Source organism: Bacillus rossius, chromosome 10 (genome assembly GCF_032445375.1).
Source record: "Bacillus rossius redtenbacheri isolate Brsri chromosome 10, Brsri_v3, whole genome shotgun sequence".
Lineage (NCBI taxonomy): Eukaryota > Metazoa > Arthropoda > Insecta > Phasmatodea > Bacillidae > Bacillus > Bacillus rossius.
The window spans coordinates 8,978,898-9,000,557 of record NC_086337.1 but is presented as its reverse complement, the minus strand read 5'-3'; the positions used below and the strand labels follow the sequence as shown (position 1 = coordinate 9,000,557).

The following is a 21,660-nucleotide window of genomic DNA, read 5'->3' as shown; positions in this document are numbered from 1 at the left end:
TTGTAGCGCGCGGGTTTTAGATCGGCGGCGGGCAGGTGCCCGGACAGCCGCACAAAGAGGAGGCGAAAACGGTCCGCGCGGAGTGGGGGTATCGGGATGGTTGCCCGAAGCGGAGAGCGTGGAGCGGAGTGACGAGGTGGGGGTAGGTGCCCGGACAGCCGCACAAAGAGGAGGCGAAAACGGTCCGCGCGGAGTGGGGGTGGTGACGTCGCTCCGTTGCTCGCCTCGCCGTGATGACGTGCGGGGGTGGGGGTGGTTGGAATGTCCTTTGTCCGCTCGCCTCGTCGCGCCGGTCTGTCTGGCCTTCGACCCTTCCTGTGTCCAAAATGGCCGTTTCGTGTCTCCGCTGTCGCCTGTTGGTGAATTTATTTCGAAAATGTCCAGAAGTGAGAAAAAAAAATTTTTCACGTTATTTTCTGCCCCACGCAGCGGGCGCCAAATGCCGTCGTCCGGGGTCTCGGGCTCGAGTCCCGGTGTGGCTCCTAGTGGGAAAAGGCGGTTCTTGCTACGTATTGTCCGGGTGGGCGCCAGACTAGCTCGGTTCTAGTCGTGAGTTTGGGGGTCGTGGATGTATGTGCCCCTGCGTGGCCCACTAGGGCCGGCGGCGGTGTTGCGTGAGATGATTTTAAATAAGAGGCGTGGAGTTAAGGTGGTGGTGTCGTACCTTTTATTCATAGGAACGAGTCGTACACAATACAACACTCTACAGAGGTCCCCGGGGGGGGTTTACTCGTTATTCCGTGGCGCCGTATGGTTTGTGTTCCGCGTTACGTGGCCTCGGACGCTGCTACGTCTCATACGTCTCACTGGTTACACGGGTAACGTAATTTCGTAACACAAAGGCGGGACACAAAATACACTGAATTAAGGGGGTTCGCACAAGTTACGTGGCACTCGTTACTCGGGTAACGTAAGTTAGCAATACAAAGTACGGGACACAAAAATACACTGAATTAAGGGGGCGCGCACAAATTACGTGGCACTCGTTACTCGGGTAACGTAAGTTAGCAATACAAAGTACGAGACACAAAAATACACTGAATTAAGGGGGCGCGCACAAGTTACGTGGCACTCGTTACTCGGGTAACGTAAGTTAGCAATACAAAATACGGGATACAAAAATACACTGAATTAAGGGGGTGGACGATTGGAGACGGCCAATCCCGTATGCAAATGTCTCGGCGCGGGTGTTGTGCCCACTGTGGTGAAACACGCACCGCAATTAAGTTTGTCCAAGTTCCCTTGCGGGTTTGTGGTCAGCGCCGTGCGCGTGACCTTAAATAAAGTTCTGTAAGTTGCGGGAGGCGGCCCGTGCCGTATACTGAAGAGCAGCCCCGCTGACCAAGTGTGGTGCGGGGTGTCTTTAAATTGATGCGGCCGGATTAGGTCCTGGACCGAAAAAAGGGACCGGGTACTCACGGAGAGGTTAAGTAATAAAAGGGGTTCTGTTAATTAGTGACTATATTTACCGGACGTTACTTTCGATGTAGACAAAGGATGTTGCCTCTCCGTGGGACGTAGGTCCGCCCCGGTCCGTGAGCTGCGCTGAACTGCCGAACTGGCATGGCGTCCGAGGGAGGCTCGGCCTCTCTCGCGCCAGGCGTGACCTCATTACGCTAGACTCCAAACGGGTGTGTCTGGAAGAGATTTTATTGTCGCTAAAATCCTAATTTAATGTTTTAGGAGGAATGGGTACGGTTCTTCTCTTGTCTACTCAGGTTTCCGCGGCTTTGTCTTTGATTGCTGTTCGGGTCGCCTGACTCGGGTGGGCCATGGCCAGGGGTGTGTTCCGTTAGCGGGAGCGTATACTGGCGGGTGCAGGTCGGGCTCTGGGGTGGTCGTCGGCCAGACGACGTCAAGCTTTGGCGCTTTGGGTTTTTAGGGCGCATCAAAAACTGTGAACAAAGAATTTCACGAACAGCATTTGAATCGCAGTAATTATGTGATGTGGCATAAAAAAAACCCGACAAAGTGCGAGTCTAACTCGCGCACGAAGGGTTCCGTACCATTATCTATAAAAACGGCAAAAAAAAAAATCATGTCTGTTGTATGGGAGCCCCACTTAAATATTTATTTTATTCTGTTTTAGTATTTCTTGTTATAGCGGCAACAGAAATACATCATTTGTGAATTTTTTTTTTTCTGTTTTCACGTTTGTTGTATGGGAGCCCCCCCTTAAATATTTGTTTTATTTTAATTTAATCATTTATTTTTAAATTGAAATTAGAATAAACACTTTTGGAAAATGGTAATGTATCGGTGGGGTGTTATATATTTGCATTATATTCACGTATATTATTATTATATATTTTTTCATGGATATTTTATGTACTTAGGTTAACAAATTATTCAAACATGTTTGAGAGATCACTGCTTATAGTCATGAATTAATAATTACTAAAACATTTTGCTCTGCTTTATTGTTAATATCACTTACGTAAAAAATAAAGTGTATAACATACGAGCTTATCATCCAGAGAAGACTTGTTTCGGTTGACCTCTAGCGTAAAATTCTTAAACCACAGAATTCACGGGCCCCCCCTGGAAATCCTACAGATTTGCGCCCATGCTTGTAGCAATCGACTGATTTAGCTGGTATATGTGCACATTACTTAGTTTGTCAGCTGCGAATTTTTTAAAATATAATAATGTTTGAGTTGCAAGGGTGATTATTAATGTAGTATTTTTATAGACCTGAGCTCTAAAAAAGTAAATAAATATAAGTTTTGATAAGGACAGACATTTTGTGAAATATGTTTATGCTTTTACTGATCTAAATGAAACCAACAATATTTTATAAAATGTTTAATTCGTAGCATTTTTCTCGCGGCCCAACTCCAGTTTTTCATGCACGGAGTTGTTGCGGAATGCATATACAGAAAATCTGTAACCCCTTTTTGAAAAAGTGGACAGTACATTTTGTAGAGAAAGCTTGTAGAAATCGACTGATGTAGCTGGTATATGTGCACATTACTTAGTTTGGCAGCTGCGAGTTTTTAAAATATAATAATATTTTTGAGGTGCAAGGGTGATTATTAATGTAGTATTTTTATAGACCTATGCTCTAAAAATGTAAATAAATATAAGTTTTGATAAGGACAGACATTGTGTGATGTGTGTTCATTCTTTCATTGGTCATAATGAAACCAATAAAATTTTATAAAATTTTGAATTCATAGCATTTTTCGCGCGTCCTAAATCCAGTTTTTCTTGCACGGAGTTGTTGCGAAAAGCATATACAGAAAATCTGTCGACCCATTTTGAAAAAGTGGACAGTACATTTTGTAGAGAAAGCTTGTAGCAATCGACTGATTTAGCTGGTATATGTGCACATTACTTAGTTTGGGAGGTGCGAATTTTTTAATATATAATAATTTTTGAGATGCAAGGGTATTATTATTGTAGTATTTTTATAGACCTATGCTCTCAAAAATTAAATAAATATAAGTTTTGATAAAGACAGACATTGTGTGATGTGTTTTTATTCTCTCATTGGTCATAATGAAACCAATAAAATTTTATAATATGTTGAATTCGTAGCATTTTTCGCGCGGCCTAACTCCAGTTTTTCTTGCACGGAGTTGTTGCTAAAAGCATATAAGAAAATCTGTCGACCAATTTTGAAAAAGTGGACACTACATTTTGTAGAGAAAGCTTTTAGCAATCGAATGATGTAGCTGGTATATTTTCTCATTACTTAGTTTGTCAGCTGCGAATTTTTTAAAATATAAAAAAAATTGGGGGCAAGGGTATTTTTTAATGTATATTTTTAAAGACCTATGCTCTTAAAAAGTAAATAAATATAAGTTTCGATAAGGATAGACATTGTATGAAGTGTGTTAATTCTCTCATTGGTTCGAATGAAAGCAATAAAATTAAATAATAGTTGAATTTCATAGCATTTTTCCCGCGGTACTTCCAGTTTTTAATGCACTCAGTTGTTAAAAGCATATACAGAAAATCTGTCCACCCATTAGAAAAAGTGGACAGTAGAATGTATTTGAGAATTTTTTTTTTCCTTTTTTTTATAAATTAATGTATATTTATAAATATCGTAGTGATAAGACTTTATTTTTATTGTTAATAAAGATCTCTGCTTTTAAAATGGTTAGGGCGAATGTTTTTGTCTAGACGTTTTGTCTTGGAAACCATCATGGCAGAATCCTGTATGTATTTTGTTGCTGTTTCGCATATACATATGGAACTTGACCAAGGTTTTATGTTCGGCTTCTGTTGATTTTTTCTAATCTTCCTTCAAATTGCAATGTGTCGTTGGTAAAATATGTCCAACTTATTGCTTAGATGTGTTTTTAAAACACCGGATGGATTGTTAATAAATGTCAGCAAGCTTGTAAAGCGATTCCAGTTTAACTTTCGCAAAGCACGTGAAATTTCAACTAATACATTCTGTAGAGGAAAATTGTGTTCGACTGGCAGAAGTGTCTTTAACGTAAATTACGTCAAGTTGTTAAGTACTACTAATTTAAACTGTGTGAAATTTTTTGCAGAAAAAGAAAATGACTATGCCCATTTTGTTATGGAAAGTAATGCAAGCTATTCTCAAACTCTCTACAAGAGACGTTTACTTGAGCATAATTCATTGTGTGACGGTGATTACATTAAGTACATAAGAAGCGATTGGAGTAACTCTTCTCCGTCGGAATTGCTGTCTGCGTTCACAGACATCACACATTACTGTGCAGCACGTTCGAAACCTATAACTGATCCAGAGCTTACCAACTTGAGCAAAGCTGTAGCAGAGAAGTGTGTTGACTTCAGTGATGAAGAGCTGCTAAAATGTTTGGAGTGTCTTACACATTGGCCGGAAACAGAATCTCTTAAATCAGTCAATTTTGTAGATGTGTGGAGTGCATTAGACAAAGCATGTTTGTCTCGCATTAAAGTTTGGAATGCCAAAACTTTGCTCTATGTGGCAGATATCTGGTACTCACTTCATTTGTCCCGTATCTCTAAATACGTAGGCGAGTGCATCTGGAGGCTTGGACGCAAAGTTAGACACCTGTCACCACAAGAGCTAGTCCAATGTATGTTTTACATGAATTCCAGTAGAAAATTCAAAGTCCCAAGTTCTATGTACGAGTTCGAGTTTTATATAGAGCAGTCCATCGAAAAACTGTCCGTTGATGAACTGTCTATCATAGCCATGGGTTTTTTCAAAAGTAAAACTCAAATCCGTAGTTCTCGTCTCTTGAGCTGCATGATGCAGAAAACTGGTGAGAAGATAAACACAGTCAACGAGGTATCACTTTGTTCTCTAATGAAGCTGTTTCGGTATCGTCTGCCTCTGCTTCTGATAAATGATGTGAAGGAGCTGTTGGATAAAACAGTGCCGAACATCAGTCGTCTCTCGCTGCTGTGCTGTGTGCAAATAGCTCTGGTAGGCTCGCCGGTCCAGCTGTTCCACAGACAGATAATCACTGCAGTGGTGCAGCGGTTCCTGGACGAGTTGCCAACCAGTAGACTCAAGGATATCGAGAGAATGATATTTGTATTGACTCTGTTCAATTACGTCCCGGAGTGTGCACCAGACTTTTTTGAACAGGTTACTGCAGAAATACAAAATAGTACAAGAGAAAGTGAAATTCATCAGTATCCTCGAAATTTGGCATACTGCTTGAACTACTTGTCTTTCAAAGGAATATATCTTACTGACTTACTTCATAAAGTTATGAGTCAACAGTTCATTGAGGAAACATATGATGGTAAGTTATCAAACTTTATTCAGGTAAATTTCTTGCAGAGAAGCTTTTACGTAAAATGAAAATAAATTTTTGAACATACTTTTTCGAACACTAGAGGCATTCCTGTATCTTCCCTGAAAACAGCATTTCTGTTTGTTTTTTTTTTGTTTTGTTTTGTGGTGGGGAGGGAGGGGAAATCACAGTTTTTAGATTATATACCAATGTGTGTGATTGACTTGAACACAGCCATTTTGTCTTTTCTGTTTGACTCTGTGTGATTTTTTTGTGGAAATTTAGTAAACTGAGGTATTGTTTTAATAATCAAAGGAATGGTAAATATGTAGTGTACGGATTAGCGCCAAAAAAAATCATACAAATATGAAATAACTTTCATTATATGCTATTTTACGTCCTCTTTTCATAACCGCCTGCGGAGATAAAAAATTCCAATTACTTTTGGAGATATCGCCGTTCTTATTTTGCAATACAAGACGTATGTAATCATTCCACCTTCGCCATTTTATATTTTGCCGTGTGCGCGTTAATGCCTAAATAACAGAAATTTTCCATTAGGTAAGGTTAGTTACATTATAAATACTTCAAATTAAATGGAGATTAAAAGTAATATCAATTTATTTTACATGTTGTATAGTTTTAAGTATTTATAATGTAACTGACCTGAACTAACAAAACGGGACAAAGGTAGATTAGGTCAGGTCAGCTACATTATAAATAATTAAAAACTGAACGGACATTAAAAATAAATAAATTTATTTTAATGGTTGTTTAGTTTTAGAGCATTTATAATGTAGCTGACCTAACCTAACAAACCGGATCAAAGGATTAACAGTAGGAACGAACGTAATTTTTTTTTTACGCGCAACAATATAAAAAAAAATAACACATAAAAATTTGAAATGTTAAAAACTCACCTAAGTTGGAGGGGGGTACATTTCCTTCGCACTTAGTAAGAAATGATGTAGACGTTCACCTACGCCGCGATACCTCCGACGGAACATGAATTCCGCAAGGTACCCGACGTAGTGGTCAACTCGTCAACCATATCCCGCCAAAGTCTCTCTATTCATTGGGTGTTCGCCCCTGTGTCGGGATCAACAAAGTTCATATTATGATTAACCTTCAGGTGAAGATAATCATGCTGAGAAAGACAATTATAAGCACGCCAACAGTCGCTTATAATTGTTGTTCCAGGTGAAATGTACTTCTTGATCACGCGCAAGAGCGTTCTGCTAGTACGATCTTTGACAGGAACGAGAAAAATGTTATCACCATTTCTCTCAATTCCGCCAAAAACCCACTGACCCTGGATGACTCGCCCCTTATTATTTTTACGCTTACCAATTTTTGCCTCATCAATTTCGACAACTTTCCCGGCCCACCCAATTTCCCTACATTTAAGTCCAAACTCCACTTAATTAAAATTTACCTGCAAAAGGACGTCCAAAATACGACGGTTTTCAAACTGACATTACAATTCTTCTGAATGAAAACAGTATTTGGGTGATGAATCGTTAAAAAAAAATAGTTATCTTCATAATCGTTTCAACCGAAAGTCTACTTTTGGAAAACCACGTGCCGGTTCAGAAAGATTTTTTGAAAGAACAAGTTACCCTTTTAATTCTTTTACTGGCACGAGTTACCGTTGTCCGGTGACATTGAAAATATTCGCTGTCCTCGGCCAACTCAATTACCGTCCCACATTGGTCGCACTTTACCTCACTGCTCAAAATTCCATGATCAACTAAAAATTCAAACAAAAATTTCCAATCATCACACAAATGCACAAAATCGAATACATGCAAGGTACACCCGCCGCATAGCTGACTATTCCCAGAAACACAGGCCATTTCAAAGACAGAATGTAACACGATAATGATACACAAATTCCAAGAACGACTACAACATCTAATACAAATAGCGGAAGTGACCGTTGTAATTACACATTGTTTTGAACAATAATAAATTAATCATCACCTATTGGTTCATTTGAATATTGGCCTATAACGACCTATCACGTGACAACCTTATCCAATAAAATACAATTGACACTCGTAAACAAAAAACAATGGTCGACGCCGTGTGAATGTACATATTATAAAATTATAAAACTGGATATCTCCTAAAGTATTTGGAATTTCTTATCTCCGCGGGGTTTAATGAAAAGAGGAAGTTAAAGAGCACAGAATAAAGGTATTTTCGGAATTTTAAATTTTTTTTTAACAAATATCGCCCAAATATGGAAATTAAAAAATTTGATATCTCCTAAAGTAACTGGAATTTTTTTATCTCCGCAGGCTGTAATGAAAAGAGGACGTAAAAGAGCATATAATGAAAGTTATTTCAGATTTTTAAAAAAAAATTTGGTGCTAATCCGTACACTACATATTTACCAAAGGAATTAATATAATGACTGTATTGCCATAATAAGGGATATTTTAATGCTTCAATTTTCTTTTTTCTTTTTTTGTACTTTAAATAACTGATTGCATTACAGAATCTTTGTTTTCTGACATTTGCATTTAAAGTAGTATTTTAAGTCGCATACTTAGTAATAAACAATTTGAATGGAAGCGAAAACTTTACAGCACGGCTTTTCTGTGAAGTAATAATAAAATTTCAAAAAATATTTTTTCTGACTGTATTTACCCTGAAAACAGCATTTTTATATTTCTTCTTGTTTCTGAGAAAGCACAGTTTATAGCTTATATTACAATTGCTGTGCATTGATGTGACTGCTGCCATTTTTTTTACTGTTTATATGTTATATTAGGTAGTCTGATTTTGATGTTGCCACCGCCAATGGTATTAGTATTTTTGGTAAGGACTGGTTATCAGTGATATTAGTTTTTGTTTTCAAATTTTATTCTTTGATATGCATGCACTCACATTTGTCATTCTGAAAAGTATTATTTTTGAGTAAACTTGTTTATTTTTTCTGCAAGAACATTTTTTTTTTTCCATTCCAACTGTTTCCAATTGTCTGGCTAGTGGGGAAGACTATTAAGGCAAGGAAACTGTGAGGTGTAAATCATTAAAAATTACAAAATAAATATGTAAAAGTAAGAGGAAAATCCTCTAGGTCTAGGGACAGGTGTCACCCATGCTCCGCGAAGTGGAGTGGTGTAGATATATGATAGCACTGTCATTAAACTGTGTAGGTACTTGTACTGTTCTTGGAATTCCTTCTTAGTTTCCTTTCTCAGTTTTTATTTGTTACATTGTTTTGAAGGAAAAAAAATTTGTTAGCAGTTTTACGGCTCAAAAACTTTCATAAACATTTGTTTGCATGACTTATAATATTTTAATTTGTTTGTATGTTATTTTTAATTAATTGTATTGGACTAAAACATTACCTATCTTCTGTTAAATAGGGGAACCCAATAATAGTGGAGTAAGCGATGAAAATCCAAAATCCAAAATGATGAATTTGGAAATGGGAACACAAGTGAAGTAAACACATAAACTAACCTATGAAAATTCTTATTAGCAAACATGAAATAATTTCCACATTGGTGTAAGCTTGTAAAAAACTATGACAAATTATAATCAGTGAAATATTTCAAAAATTGCCCAGCTCCTACGAGCGTCAGCCCCATCCATCCATGGTGATCCTGCCGTGGTAGGACACTATATTTGGATTGTCACGTTCTATGTGGGATGCCAAAAGTTCTTAAATTTACTGAGGCTCGTGTTTAAGACTGATTTGCTCAATATATAAGCTGATTTGCTCAATATATTTATTGCATACTTTGAATGTCATGAAAGTGTAGGTAATTTGTTAGTAAGAACACAATAAAGACTCCATGCTCACACTGTCTCGTGTATTTTTTTTGTAGTTGACTAATCATTTACGAATGGAGTTGGCCTGTAGTTGCAAGTATATTTTTCTTCAGGGCTTAAATCTGCAAATGCTAACAATAATTTTACCGTTTAGGTAAAAACCTGTACAGCTTGGGACGGGAACTGCTATGCTTGGATGTTGCCATTGAAATTGACTGTCCCAGCTACAAAGGGAATCGCTTGGACCCGAGGTATCGTCGCTTCCTGGCCAAGGTACGACCTAGAAGTGTACAAGCAACGACTATCATAGTTTACACCAGCTGTGGAATTAGTCTGTCTCCTAGAAATGTTGGAATTTTTAATAGTCAACAAGCACAGATGACTATGTACTGAAATGTGAAAATATAAAGTGGAGATGGGTGTTTGCCAAAATAAGGTACCTAAAGCATGTCCCTAGGCCTTAAAAATATTATACATTTGTATTAATAGTAATTTTTACAATAAGATATATGCTTGAATGTAATAGAAGCCTATTATTTATATTATTTCTTAAATAAATGTTTTTGTATTTAAGATTTGAGACCAAGAAAGTGCTAAATGTCCCCTCCGTGGACTGTCCCCAGGTACAGTTTGATAACATTTTAATTATCCACAACAATATGATTTTATGTTATTTAATATTAATTCTTTAAATTGTAATGTCCAAAGATTAAAAAAGAAATCATAAAATTGCTGGACTGCAAAGGTTTGAATTTTCAAGTAAGATTAATGTTTATTAATTGTCCCCAGGAAATGGGTCCTTAGTGTAGACATACAAAATAGTTTCAATATAAACCTCCAGGGTGCAGCACTGGCCACTGAACCCTACAAAAAAGGAGGGAAAAGAATGTATCTTGTTTTCTATCAAGTCATAAGTGGATGATTGGTGATTTATTGGTACTTACATTAGTTGATCCATGTGATATAACGGTTGGTCAAGATCGCTTAGTCCACTCCGTGGACAACCTTTATGAAGGTGAGAAATGATATCTGTCACTTCTAATGGATGAATAGATAAAAAGTACTACGTATAAATTTCTTTTACAAATGCAGTGATATTCTAACCTTAAAAATTAAAGGACTAGAAAACAAAAGTACAGTTTCTGTCCCCTCCGTGGAATTCACAGGCTTCGGAGGGGACATCATTGTACACGTAGTGAAATATTTCCAGATTTGAATTAATGAGAACTGTATGGAAGTGTTAGTGCTATTTCGAGTACCAGAACTGCTGACATTGCAGCATAGGCCTATTAACAGACTATAACATATTTATGTACTTAATCATTGATGAAATTTATACATTAATTCTGAAAATTACCATACAGCTGCACTTAGTACTGTGTTTGTTACATTCATTAGATCCAGTATACTTGTGTAGAAAGATATTTGACAATTTAAATATTGTCACAGGTACATGATTTTGTAATACCTTAAATGCTTAAATGTTAATAATAATTTACCTTGCAATCTGCTGAATTGATCATTTTCTGTTTTGACAAATGTTCATGCAGCACGGTTGTGGTCTGTCTATCCTCATTAAAAAAAAAAAGCATTAATTTTACTCTTTCAAATGTTTTATCATTACAACAGAGCCCAATAAACGCTCTGATAGATTTAGTATTTATCTTGCAGAATAATGGCTCCCATAAAAAAGAAAACTTCAAATTTCGCTGATAAGATCAAAAAACGAAGGGAACAGAAAAAGATCAGCATGAGAAAGGCTAGAGAAAGGTAAACTAACAACCCAAGAAAGTATGAAGAAGAAAAAGCTAAAGAAAGGGAAAGATACCACATGAGGAAAAAATTAATTTTGAATATGAGTGAAAGGGATGAACGATCAGTCAGGAAAGAATGGAGAGACCGGAAACGACATCAACGAAAAGAGAGAAAAAAGCGAAAGAAACTGAAGAAGGATTAAAAATTAATTCTCCTGAAATGCCACCAGAAATTTCAGATGCTGTAGTAGCCTCAACTTGCAGAGTTTAATGTGGAAAAAAGCGTTCAAGGAAAAACAGGAAGAAAATGTAAGAAGAAAAACGGAAGTTGGAAAAGGACAATGAGAGACTACGAAGAAAACTTGAGATACAAAAACAGAATAAAGAGAATAAGATTCATTACAACCTAATGCAGATACTCTAACCCCTAGGAAGAGAGTGGAAAAGTTATTTAGTAATAACAACACTAATTCAGATGAAGTTAAAAAGAAAGTTTTTTTTGCTGAAGTTATCCATGACCAAATAAAAGAGTTTTAAAACTGAGAAATCTAAAAAAAAAAAAAATGAGAACTATGTTACGAGTTTTAACTGGAAAAATCATCAAGAAGTACAGACTCTGTGTACATAACCACAGACTAAAAAAAGTACCAAAATCAATGGTAAGGTTAAATTTGTCCACTCGGTGGACAGTAGAGTCCACTCTGTGGACAGCCCCAAAATTCTATTTACGTTTTATTAATTCAATTTAATGTATCGATCTTGACCACTTATTGTACTGAATTTGGCGAAACCAGGGGAATATTTAAGTATCTTTGCAGGTGTATAAATTATAATATTTTTTTTTCAAACCATACATAATTTAGGTACCTTATTTTGGCAATCACCCAGATGATTTCAACAGCTAATGAGAAATTGAATATTTGAAATACTACGAGGATCATCTTACAAATGTCATTTTATACTCATGTTTGCATTTTAATAACTGCAAGAACCAAAAGATGAATTGAATGCATATATTAACAGGAAAAAACTTTTATGGTTAATGAACTACCAGTTGCCAAGTATTTTATAACTTACATTTCTAATGTTATTTATTAAGAAAGCCTTTTTGAAATTCTGTGTTCATATCACTTTTGATTTTTACAATAATGCATTTGAAACAATTTTAGCTTTATGTGTGAGAAGTTTTTGTGGTTATAGAAATTAATACGTAAAAAAAACTAAGTTCGAGACAGTGTATACATATTCAAACCTAATATTATAGTGTATTTGTTAAAATGTTACAGTGAATGAGTCATTTTGGCAGTGGTAGTGTGTGAAATTATACCCATTGATAATGTTTTTTTTTTTGTATTATTTTATTTTCTAATACAGAAGGAAATGTGATGTTACTTTAAAACAGATTATTGTTGACAGTGAGCCCGTGTGGACATTTTGTTACTAAAAGCTAATGTTGCTATTGGTGTCGCATTCACGCAGATATTTTTTTTCCAGAGGTACACCAAGTGGGTCCCAGATCGCTCCAAGAAGAACCTGAGCGTCACCGAGCGCTTGTTCGTGGATGTCCTGGATGCAGTGGAGGGGGCGGTGGGTAGGGAGTGTGTGTACGCGGATGTAATCTCTCCGAACTACGCGATACCAGGTAATGTGCAGCGAGAACCCACCAGGCAACCACGGCATGTCAGTGTAGAAACATGGATCCGGCAATCATTTTTATTATATCTACTCCCTTTCAGTAACTGAAGTTTACAATATGTACGTTTAATTTAGTTAGAAATTTTGTTATCTCTCATAATTTTTTTTTTGTTTATAGATATTTTTTTATTCTATAAATTGAAAAACGCATATTACTTTTTCATGGAAATTGGTATTGCTGTTGCAGAATTCCCTTTTAAACATATATTTTAAAAGTCTGTGAGGGCACGTATCTATAATCAGTTTAGCCACAAGTCTGAAGACAAAAACTCCATGACTTTTACCACATTTTTATTAACTCGCTTTCTTGTCTGTCTGTGTTTGTCTGTTCGGTAAAAATTCTGCAGTTGATTCTAAACTAACTTTCCGATAAGCTAGAGATAGTTCAGAACATAGCTCAGAACTGCATTACAAACAAACAGACGGACAATATATACTATTTAGTATATAACAAATAACCGTGAATAATCTATACATTTATATAAATAAAAATCTAAATGTTCATTTGTTCAAAATCTTAATTTTTCCAAAGTTCTTCACCGATTGCTTGGAAATTTTGACACAACGTTGCATTTAAAACATGTGTGTTTTTATATGCCTGTGTCACACCTGTGGTAGGTAAAAGATAGATAAAAATATAGATACGTAAATACATATATATAAATGAATGTGTGTGTGTATTCGTCTTCTGGTTTTGTAAAGATATAGATAGGAAGATATGTATAGACAAAGAGAGAGTTATAGAGGGATAGAGTGATGGATATATAAATTTAAAGAGAGATAGTTATGGAGAAAGATAGACACATAGCTACATAGAGATATATAAAGAGAGATAGAGTTATATGGAGAGATATGGATAAAAAATATATAATAATATAATACATAATAATATAAAAATCTATTTTCCATACTGTTTGACTCATTTTATATAAAATTTCTGTGCATTCTTTGTAATACTACATTACACTTAAAAAAAATTACTATACTTGCTTAAATCTAGAAAGATTTGCTTCAAAACATGAACACTATAATAATGTCTTCAAAAGGTCTACTGCTCTTGGAACGATCCTAGAATGCGCAGTCACCTCCTCTATTAAACTGTCCCATAATTGAATGTTAATGTCCATTTGTTGCAGTTGGCTTACCTTATTTGAAGTTTCGTCAAATCCAACCACCACACAGCTTTCCTTGCACAAATTCTGAAATACTACCTACCTCGAAAAATGGTGCTAAACAAAAGACAATATTATATGCAATTTTGTCTTTCTGCAGTTTCATTTTCGCTGCTAACTGACTGTCAGGAAACATTTGAAGAAAGATATTAACATCTAACATCATTAGTAGAACTGCACATGGATTTTTGAACCAACACAAATTGCATTGCCCTTAGCACGAACACTTGTGTTATGTCATAACTTAGCAAATACTCATAAATACCAGCAGGTTTTTTCGTATCTTCAAGAGACTGCATAGATATTCTTCTAACATTCGTCATTGCTGTAACAGGCACTGGCATGTGTCCCGTACTTGTCACTGCTGTAACAGGAGCTGAGTTTGAGCAGAAGACTAAGTAGGAACTTCATTAGCTGCACTATACTCCCTGTCACTTGTGAAGATGATTTTGCCGACTGCTCTTACATAGGTTTGTGTGTTTGGCTCCTCTCACACGGCTCATAACTGCAGTCCGCCCGTCTGATGGCAATGAAAACACTTTGCAACAAAGAGAGCAAGGGGCTGAATATTTGTCACCCTGGGCTTGATGTAACCTACCATTAAAATCAGGTTCATTCAGCCACTGGACCTGAAAGGAAGCCTTCCCTGTGTGACCTGGTTTTACCATTTTAAAATATTAGTCTCAGTTAAAAAAAACTCACTAACACTGAATAACCATTAATTAAAATTAATTAACATGACCATTAATTAAAATTATTTGATGAACATAAACCATATTAACTTGACGTTCATTTTCATGTTGAAATGTGTTATCTGCAATACAAAAAATGCTGAGGTTAAGTTACATAACCTTCAATTATTTTTCACACACTTAATGTACATTGTTCATAATTTAACAGTTATATAATTGTGATGTAGGCAGTAATGAGCTATGTTATAAAAACATTAATTAATAATCCTGCAGTTCACTTCAAAGGCTAACTACATAAACATATTAGTGTAACAAAATTTTGATTCACAAAACTTTCTGCGCAAATGTGCATTGCAGAAACAATGATACCATTGTATTAGATGATTTTTTTCAACTAGTGACATGATAAAGCTTGCAATAAAACAAGCATTAGCCATTATAAAACCAAAATGTTTTTGCCAAAAACTATACCGTATGAAATTTAACAAACAGAAACCAGAAATTTGTGTTATACTGAAATCATTAACTATAAAGATATTAAACTGCAATTTGTATAAAGAAAATAGGGATGACGCACGATAAACAATCTGAATTCACTGTGCTCTGGCATCAGCTTCTGCAATCATTTGTCCGAGTGTCACAAACATAAAAATATTATTTGGTGTTGGTAATTGGTTTGTTAAACTCTTTAACTTACTTTATTTACCAGGCTGTGACAATACCATTATTGCAGAGATAATCTATACTAATATTATAAAGCTGAAGAATTTGTTTGTTTGGTTGGTGCTAATCTCAGGAACCACTTGTCTGATTTGAAAAATTCTTTCAGTGTTGTATAGTACATTTATCGAGGAAGGCTATAGGCTATATTATATTATCAATAACATTAGGGATCCTTACTAAAAGTTCAATTTAGAATCAAATGCGTTGGAGGGGGTTAGATACAACATGCAGTACACATACAAAGTGTGTGTTGACAATGCCGCAGGCGCTAGAAGTTTATTTCCTACTGCCTATTAACATTATTGCCACGCACTAGATGCCTTATCATTCTTAATTTTCCCATACAAGTAAAAAACACCCGTGTGATATTAACAACGAAGCAATCAGTACCCTCATATAGAATACATAGAGATAGTGTGAGGTATGTATATATGTAGATATAAAGAGATAAATACAGATAGAGAGATACATAGTTACATAGGACTATAGATGTAGATAGAGATAAATATATATTTAGAGACATGGATAGATTATTTGTATATGTGTAACTACAGTCAAACTTCTCTGAAACGACCCCTCACGGTTCCCAGGAATAGGGTCGCAATAGAGGGGGTGTTGTAATAGATGTTTTCCGAAATTTTCAGTTGATTTCAACACACCCTCCCCCCCCCCCCCCCCCCAACCCTTCTCAAACCGCTACTCGCTAAGAAACCAGCCGTACAATCGCAGGATGCTGTCACTCAAAATGCTAGACGGCTTTTCTTTAAACCCACTTCAACCTTCAGGACAAGTCCGTCGCCCTACAGGCCAGCTCTAAAGAAAATATGTCAAAGAAAAGTTTATTTTTATTGGTTAGTTTACATGTACGTTTTCTGCTTGCCGTAGTTAAATACACTAGAGCCCCGATGTCACGAACCCCGGATTTAACGAAGCGGTGATTTTACGAATACATTCTCTGGAACCATCAAAAAATTGACATTTAAACCAAAATTTAAAAATCAGAAAAAATTTAAAAAAAAATGAAATGAAAGATCATTAAAATCTGTTCCTTTTAACACACAGCGTATTTTTGTGTCGGCTTTAATACTTCCAATAATCTTCATGTAAGAATAACAAAAAAATAATGGGATATTTCCTTTAAAAATATGGCAGCGGTAGGTTCTGCAACGCGAGTGGGCGCACACTAAGCCATAGATAAGGGAGGCACTAAGCTCGCCCGGCTGGCTGGCAGCAGCGGCTTCATGGCGCATAAGCTCACCCCTCCCTCCCCTCGTTCACATTCTTCAAGGCTAGCTCATCCCTCCCAGACACACAAACCATCTAGTGTCCTCCCTTATAACACCCCAACTTCGCTCTCCTTTGAAAAACCTTCAGTGAGAAAATGCTCATTTCACCCTCCCTTCTCCCGTAAAATTGGGCTATTATGAATGGGGTACTAAAGCGGTGAGGCAGGGGTAAGATCATTGTAAATATTTTCGTACCCCTCCCTCCTCAAAAACACGCCCAAAAAAAAGTATGTCAAAATATGTTGCATTTCACACCAAGATCGAGTTCAGTCATCTCTGGCAAGAAATTTACAAGCTTTCAAATTTAAATATAAATGTATTTTAATATCAAGGGTCCTATGAAAAGGAATATACCGAATAAAATCAAGCTGCTGTCACCAAACAAAGCATAAAACGGCCCAATGCATGGTCGCTTCGTTATTGCCTGCGCCAGAGGCGAGACGTGGAATGTTAGAAGAAAGATAAATGCGGGGGAGACAGACGGAAGCCAGTGTTTCTGCGTGGGGAATAAGTGGCGTAGCCTTTTTTTTTATGCTGGGTGAAGCGACTTTTTTCTGTCAACCCACGGAAAAGATTATTGCTTGAGCTGTCAAAATAAACATCACTGCGGCAGTTAAAACAAGTTGCGGCGGGCGTGCATCCAGTCGGTCGCTGTGTATATCTACTCGAAAAACATAACATCTCAATTTATAACAAGATTCCTTATAACCTACACGTATTGCCGGATGTTTTCAGCCTGATCCATGCAAGTTCTTTAGCCACGTTTTGAATGAAAACAACTGGCGGGCCAGTGTTGTGCCCTGTTTTGCGGACATATAAAGCTTTTATCAATATGCTGACAGTTTTAATATATTTTTACTCTCGTTAAAATGAAGCAGATAACGTGATTGTTAACAAGTACAAGCAGCATCCGAGGTCGGCCGCAGCGCACGGTACGGGGAGAGAGGTGAGCAAGGGCGAGCGAGCGGCCGACTATAGTCAAACCTCTATCTATCGAACTCGCATGTATCGATTGTCCGTGTTTATCGTATACTTTCTACGGTCCCGGCAACATTGCCATACAACTAAGGTTAAAAAAGTCTGCTTGTACCAATGTTCGAATTACCGTTTTGTCCGCATTGATCGTACAAAATATGTGGTCCCGTAACTATAAATTATAATAGATGATCGTTTAACCATAAAGATTTTGCAGAAATAACCATTTCTTAGAAAGAAACCGTCATAAAAACAGTAACGATAGTATACAGTAGTAAAAATCACCTTAAATCTGCAGCCAAGTAATGGAGCACGTAAATATGAAAAGACAAATGAACAACAACTTACGAAGAAATATGGATGATGTACCATAACTACAGTACAAACCCGATTGTTATCCTAAGATAATTACCATAAAAAGAACTAAAGATTCTTTGTCGATACCATAATTAATACAGAAGCACGATACCTACCACATTTGCACTACAGTTACCGTAACAACCGAGATGTATATTTACCGTGACGGTAATGTATTTATTTATGACATATTAAAATTAAAGAACATTATTGAAAAAAAAGGATGTTAAATTTTTATATGTACGTTTGGCACATGTTGCAAAGAAATAATGCGATCTGAAAGAATGCAGTACTACTACGAAAAGTGAAAAGGGTACTCGTGGATTTTTAGGTTATGGCAGTATCTCTCGTTTTTCAGTAATTTCGGCCGAAAACTAACAAACGTAACGGAAGTCGACAGAAATGCCGATTCAACTAAATATTGGTAAAATCGGCTTCTTCAGTACAGCTCTACATTTGATGACATGAGTAAACATATTTCAGACTTCAGGATATTGAAAAAGTCTTTAATTTCCATGTAGATTTATTGTGTGTATGTTTTTTTTTTGCAAGTGTAAATTGAATTAAGTAAAATACTTCCATTTTTATTTATTTTTCAACTGATTTAACTTTAATGACAAGTAACTGATATATTTCTGACACTAATTTTGGGTTGAAATATTATTTTTTAAAAATTCTTAGAGTGAAGTCCACATCTATTGAATGTCCGCATCTACTGAATTTTTTTGTTGGTCCCCTGAAAAACGATAGATAGAGGTTTGACTGTACCATGTTCACACGCTTCGGCCGGAGGGTTTTTCCTGCATTGTATTAATAGTAATTAATATTTAATGGTATTTTATTTATTAAGTCATAATACACAAAATCGAAAAAAAAGAAAAAAAAAACCTTCATAAGTCATCAACAATAGTTCACAAATTCAAGCCAGAAAATATACCAAATCGGACTTCAAAAACTAAGCAAACATTGTCAACCGATAGTAATCAAAATCAAGAGAAATCCAGCAGGTAGCTTTGCCTTAACTGCTTACCACACTAGACACTCGCAAAAAGCTGAACGTAAACACGTTGCCACAAAAACCTTTATCTGGACCTTGCCGGCAAAGGAACGTGGAATGGGGGTTGTCAATTGCTGACAGCGGTCGACAGGAAGTGGTATCTATTTTTAGATATGCGCTGCCTACGGCAGTATAGCACTCGGCAAGAGAAACGCAGTAACACGCTACTCACCACAAGAAACTTATTTTCTTCGGATTTTCGGCCATTTTTTCATGGTTCCTCGAAATCGGGTTGTAATAGAGAGGTGGTCGCAATAAATGGGGTCGCAACAAAAAGGTTTTACTGTACTTCAAACATATTACAAAACAAAACTGAACGAGGCATTGCAATGCATGCCGAGCATTAGCTAGATAATGGAATCTTTTCAATATTAGTAATCCCTTATTTTTCAGTTTTTTTTTTTCTATATTGCTTTATAGAGTCTAGATTACATATAGACCAGGTAAATGACTATAAACTGGCAGAACGTCTGTCGGGATCTGAAAGTGATATAAATTATTTTTCACACTTGACATTCAAATTAAGAAAACAATTACTGACTACATCTGATCTCTAAACAGTTCCCCTTCACCCTGTGTTCAGCCCGGGCAATGCTGGGTACTGCAGCTAGTATACCTAATATGTTTATTATTTAAATAAGAGTAAAAAACAATTTTTTTACAGAGTACATACTCTATGCCTTGTTTAGTCAAGTACACCTCCTGTTGCTCACACATCTAACTACCAGTTAACACCGTCAGCGAACTAGTTAATTTTTGTTTTGTTAAAGATTGTTATGTTTCATGAATAATATTATAATTTAAATAGTAATTTTGCACATTTTCAACCAATTATTGACTTTGTTGTTGTGCGTCAGGAGGATTTAAGATGTTGATGTGCACGGACCTCCAGCCAATCATAGGCCGGCATTTCAATTTTAACGACTTATGGATAACTATCAAAATTAATTTTTGTTCTTCTAATAATGTTGGGCTGGGCGTAAGTGACACTTAAGTGAATTACTAAACTTATCATGAAGTTTTAACTATATTATAAAACTGCGGGACGTCTATACTCGTTAATTGGATATGTAAATAATGCATAGTGATAGTGCAGGACAGTATCTAAAGAAATATTGTGCCTAGAGGTAAATTCATGTAAGGACATTTCCACCGTTTGTGCATGTCTACACTAAGACACATTCCCAATTTTCTTTTAGCGCATATTGACTTTTAAGGCTACACAAGCAATTGTAAAAGCCTAAATTTAAGCTAGCATGTTAATGAAAGAGGAATTGACTACAACACTTCATAAGACACTTTTGCAATTAGCTGAATCTAATGGTGAAATAACACATACAAACTGAAACTGACTCTCAGACCTGGTGGTCTTGAGTGAAATAGTTTCTTTGCTTATTGTCTTTAACGAACTTGCCGTTGTGAACCCCTAAACTCCTTACTTTGAAAATATTCAAACTACATATTGTATGATCTCTATGATAGTTTTGGATGGATACATAGTAATAAACTGTTGTGCTGCAGATGTGCTCATCCTCAATCCTGCTTATTACCCAGATAGGAAAGATTCAAAGCCATAAATACCCTTATGGTTTTAACTAAATAAGATACAAAATAGTAATTGTCATTTTCAAAACAGAACCCTTTTTAAGAGAGAGATTTGTTTTCCCAATATATAGTGTTATTATGTGTTTCGTGGTTAACTGTACCAAGAGTACAGTGTTTTGTAATTTGCTCTGAATTTAACACTATAAAATATATTTCAATACATTTCAGCACATTTCTGTGTCACACACTCATACATATTGTTACGAACAGAGACAGGACCGCGACACGCGCCAGGTTTGGAGCTGGCTGGCGGCCCTGCATGGCCATTGGCGTCACGCACTGTGTCCACTGACATAAGGCATGCTACGCGTGCCTGGCCAGATTACAGAGGTCTTCACTACCCCCCTCCCCTTTCCGCTTCCCGTTCATCGTCCCGCCTCGGGCTGTTATCACCTTTAGCTGCCTGGAAATCCCAGGCTTACAGAGGCTGCCGTGTGGGGTGGCGTGAATAAACGTCACCATTCTCAATGTTTCTGGCGTTGGTTCGACCCGGGATGGTGTGACTCGTCACAGCCGCTCTCATCGGTTTGAGAAGGGAGCCACAAGTGTATAAGCAGCGACGCCGGCTTCCGTGCGTGAGTTCGGAAAGTTCCGCGAGTGAGGGGAAGTGCGACGTTGGCGAAGAGGGTGAGAGACCACCTCGAGAGTGGCACAACATGGAGCGACGGGATTGAGAGAGTGAGACTGTGTGGTTGGACAGGTGTGTGGTAAGGGGCGAATCATGAAGAGTGCAAACTGTGGAACTTGACAGACATTGAGTGACTTGAGAGTAAATATTTTTAAGTCCAGTGATTGGTGTGTGCTGTTACATTTATGACTACTTCACGCACAGAATGTAAAC

General features: G+C 36.8%; 1 protein-coding gene across 2 annotated transcripts in view; it reads left to right on the top strand.

Annotated features, from left to right (window-relative positions):
• The first annotated feature begins 4,201 nt into the window (after window positions 1-4,201).
• The window catches only part of LOC134535767 (FAST kinase domain-containing protein 5, mitochondrial), a 77,088-nt gene continuing 59,629 nt past the window's right edge, over window positions 4,202-21,660 (top strand). Inside the window, exons 1-3 of one of the 2 annotated variants that reach the window (XM_063375012.1) lie at window positions 4,202-5,723; window positions 9,658-9,776; window positions 12,752-12,899. In XM_063375012.1, the coding sequence (XP_063231082.1) occupies window positions 4,283-5,723; window positions 9,658-9,776; window positions 12,752-12,899 (1,708 nt within the window). In that variant the 5' untranslated portion in view covers window positions 4,202-4,282. The remainder of the gene's footprint in view (window positions 5,724-9,657; window positions 9,777-12,751; window positions 12,900-21,660) is intronic. The other variant, XM_063375011.1, reaches the window with a different exon arrangement.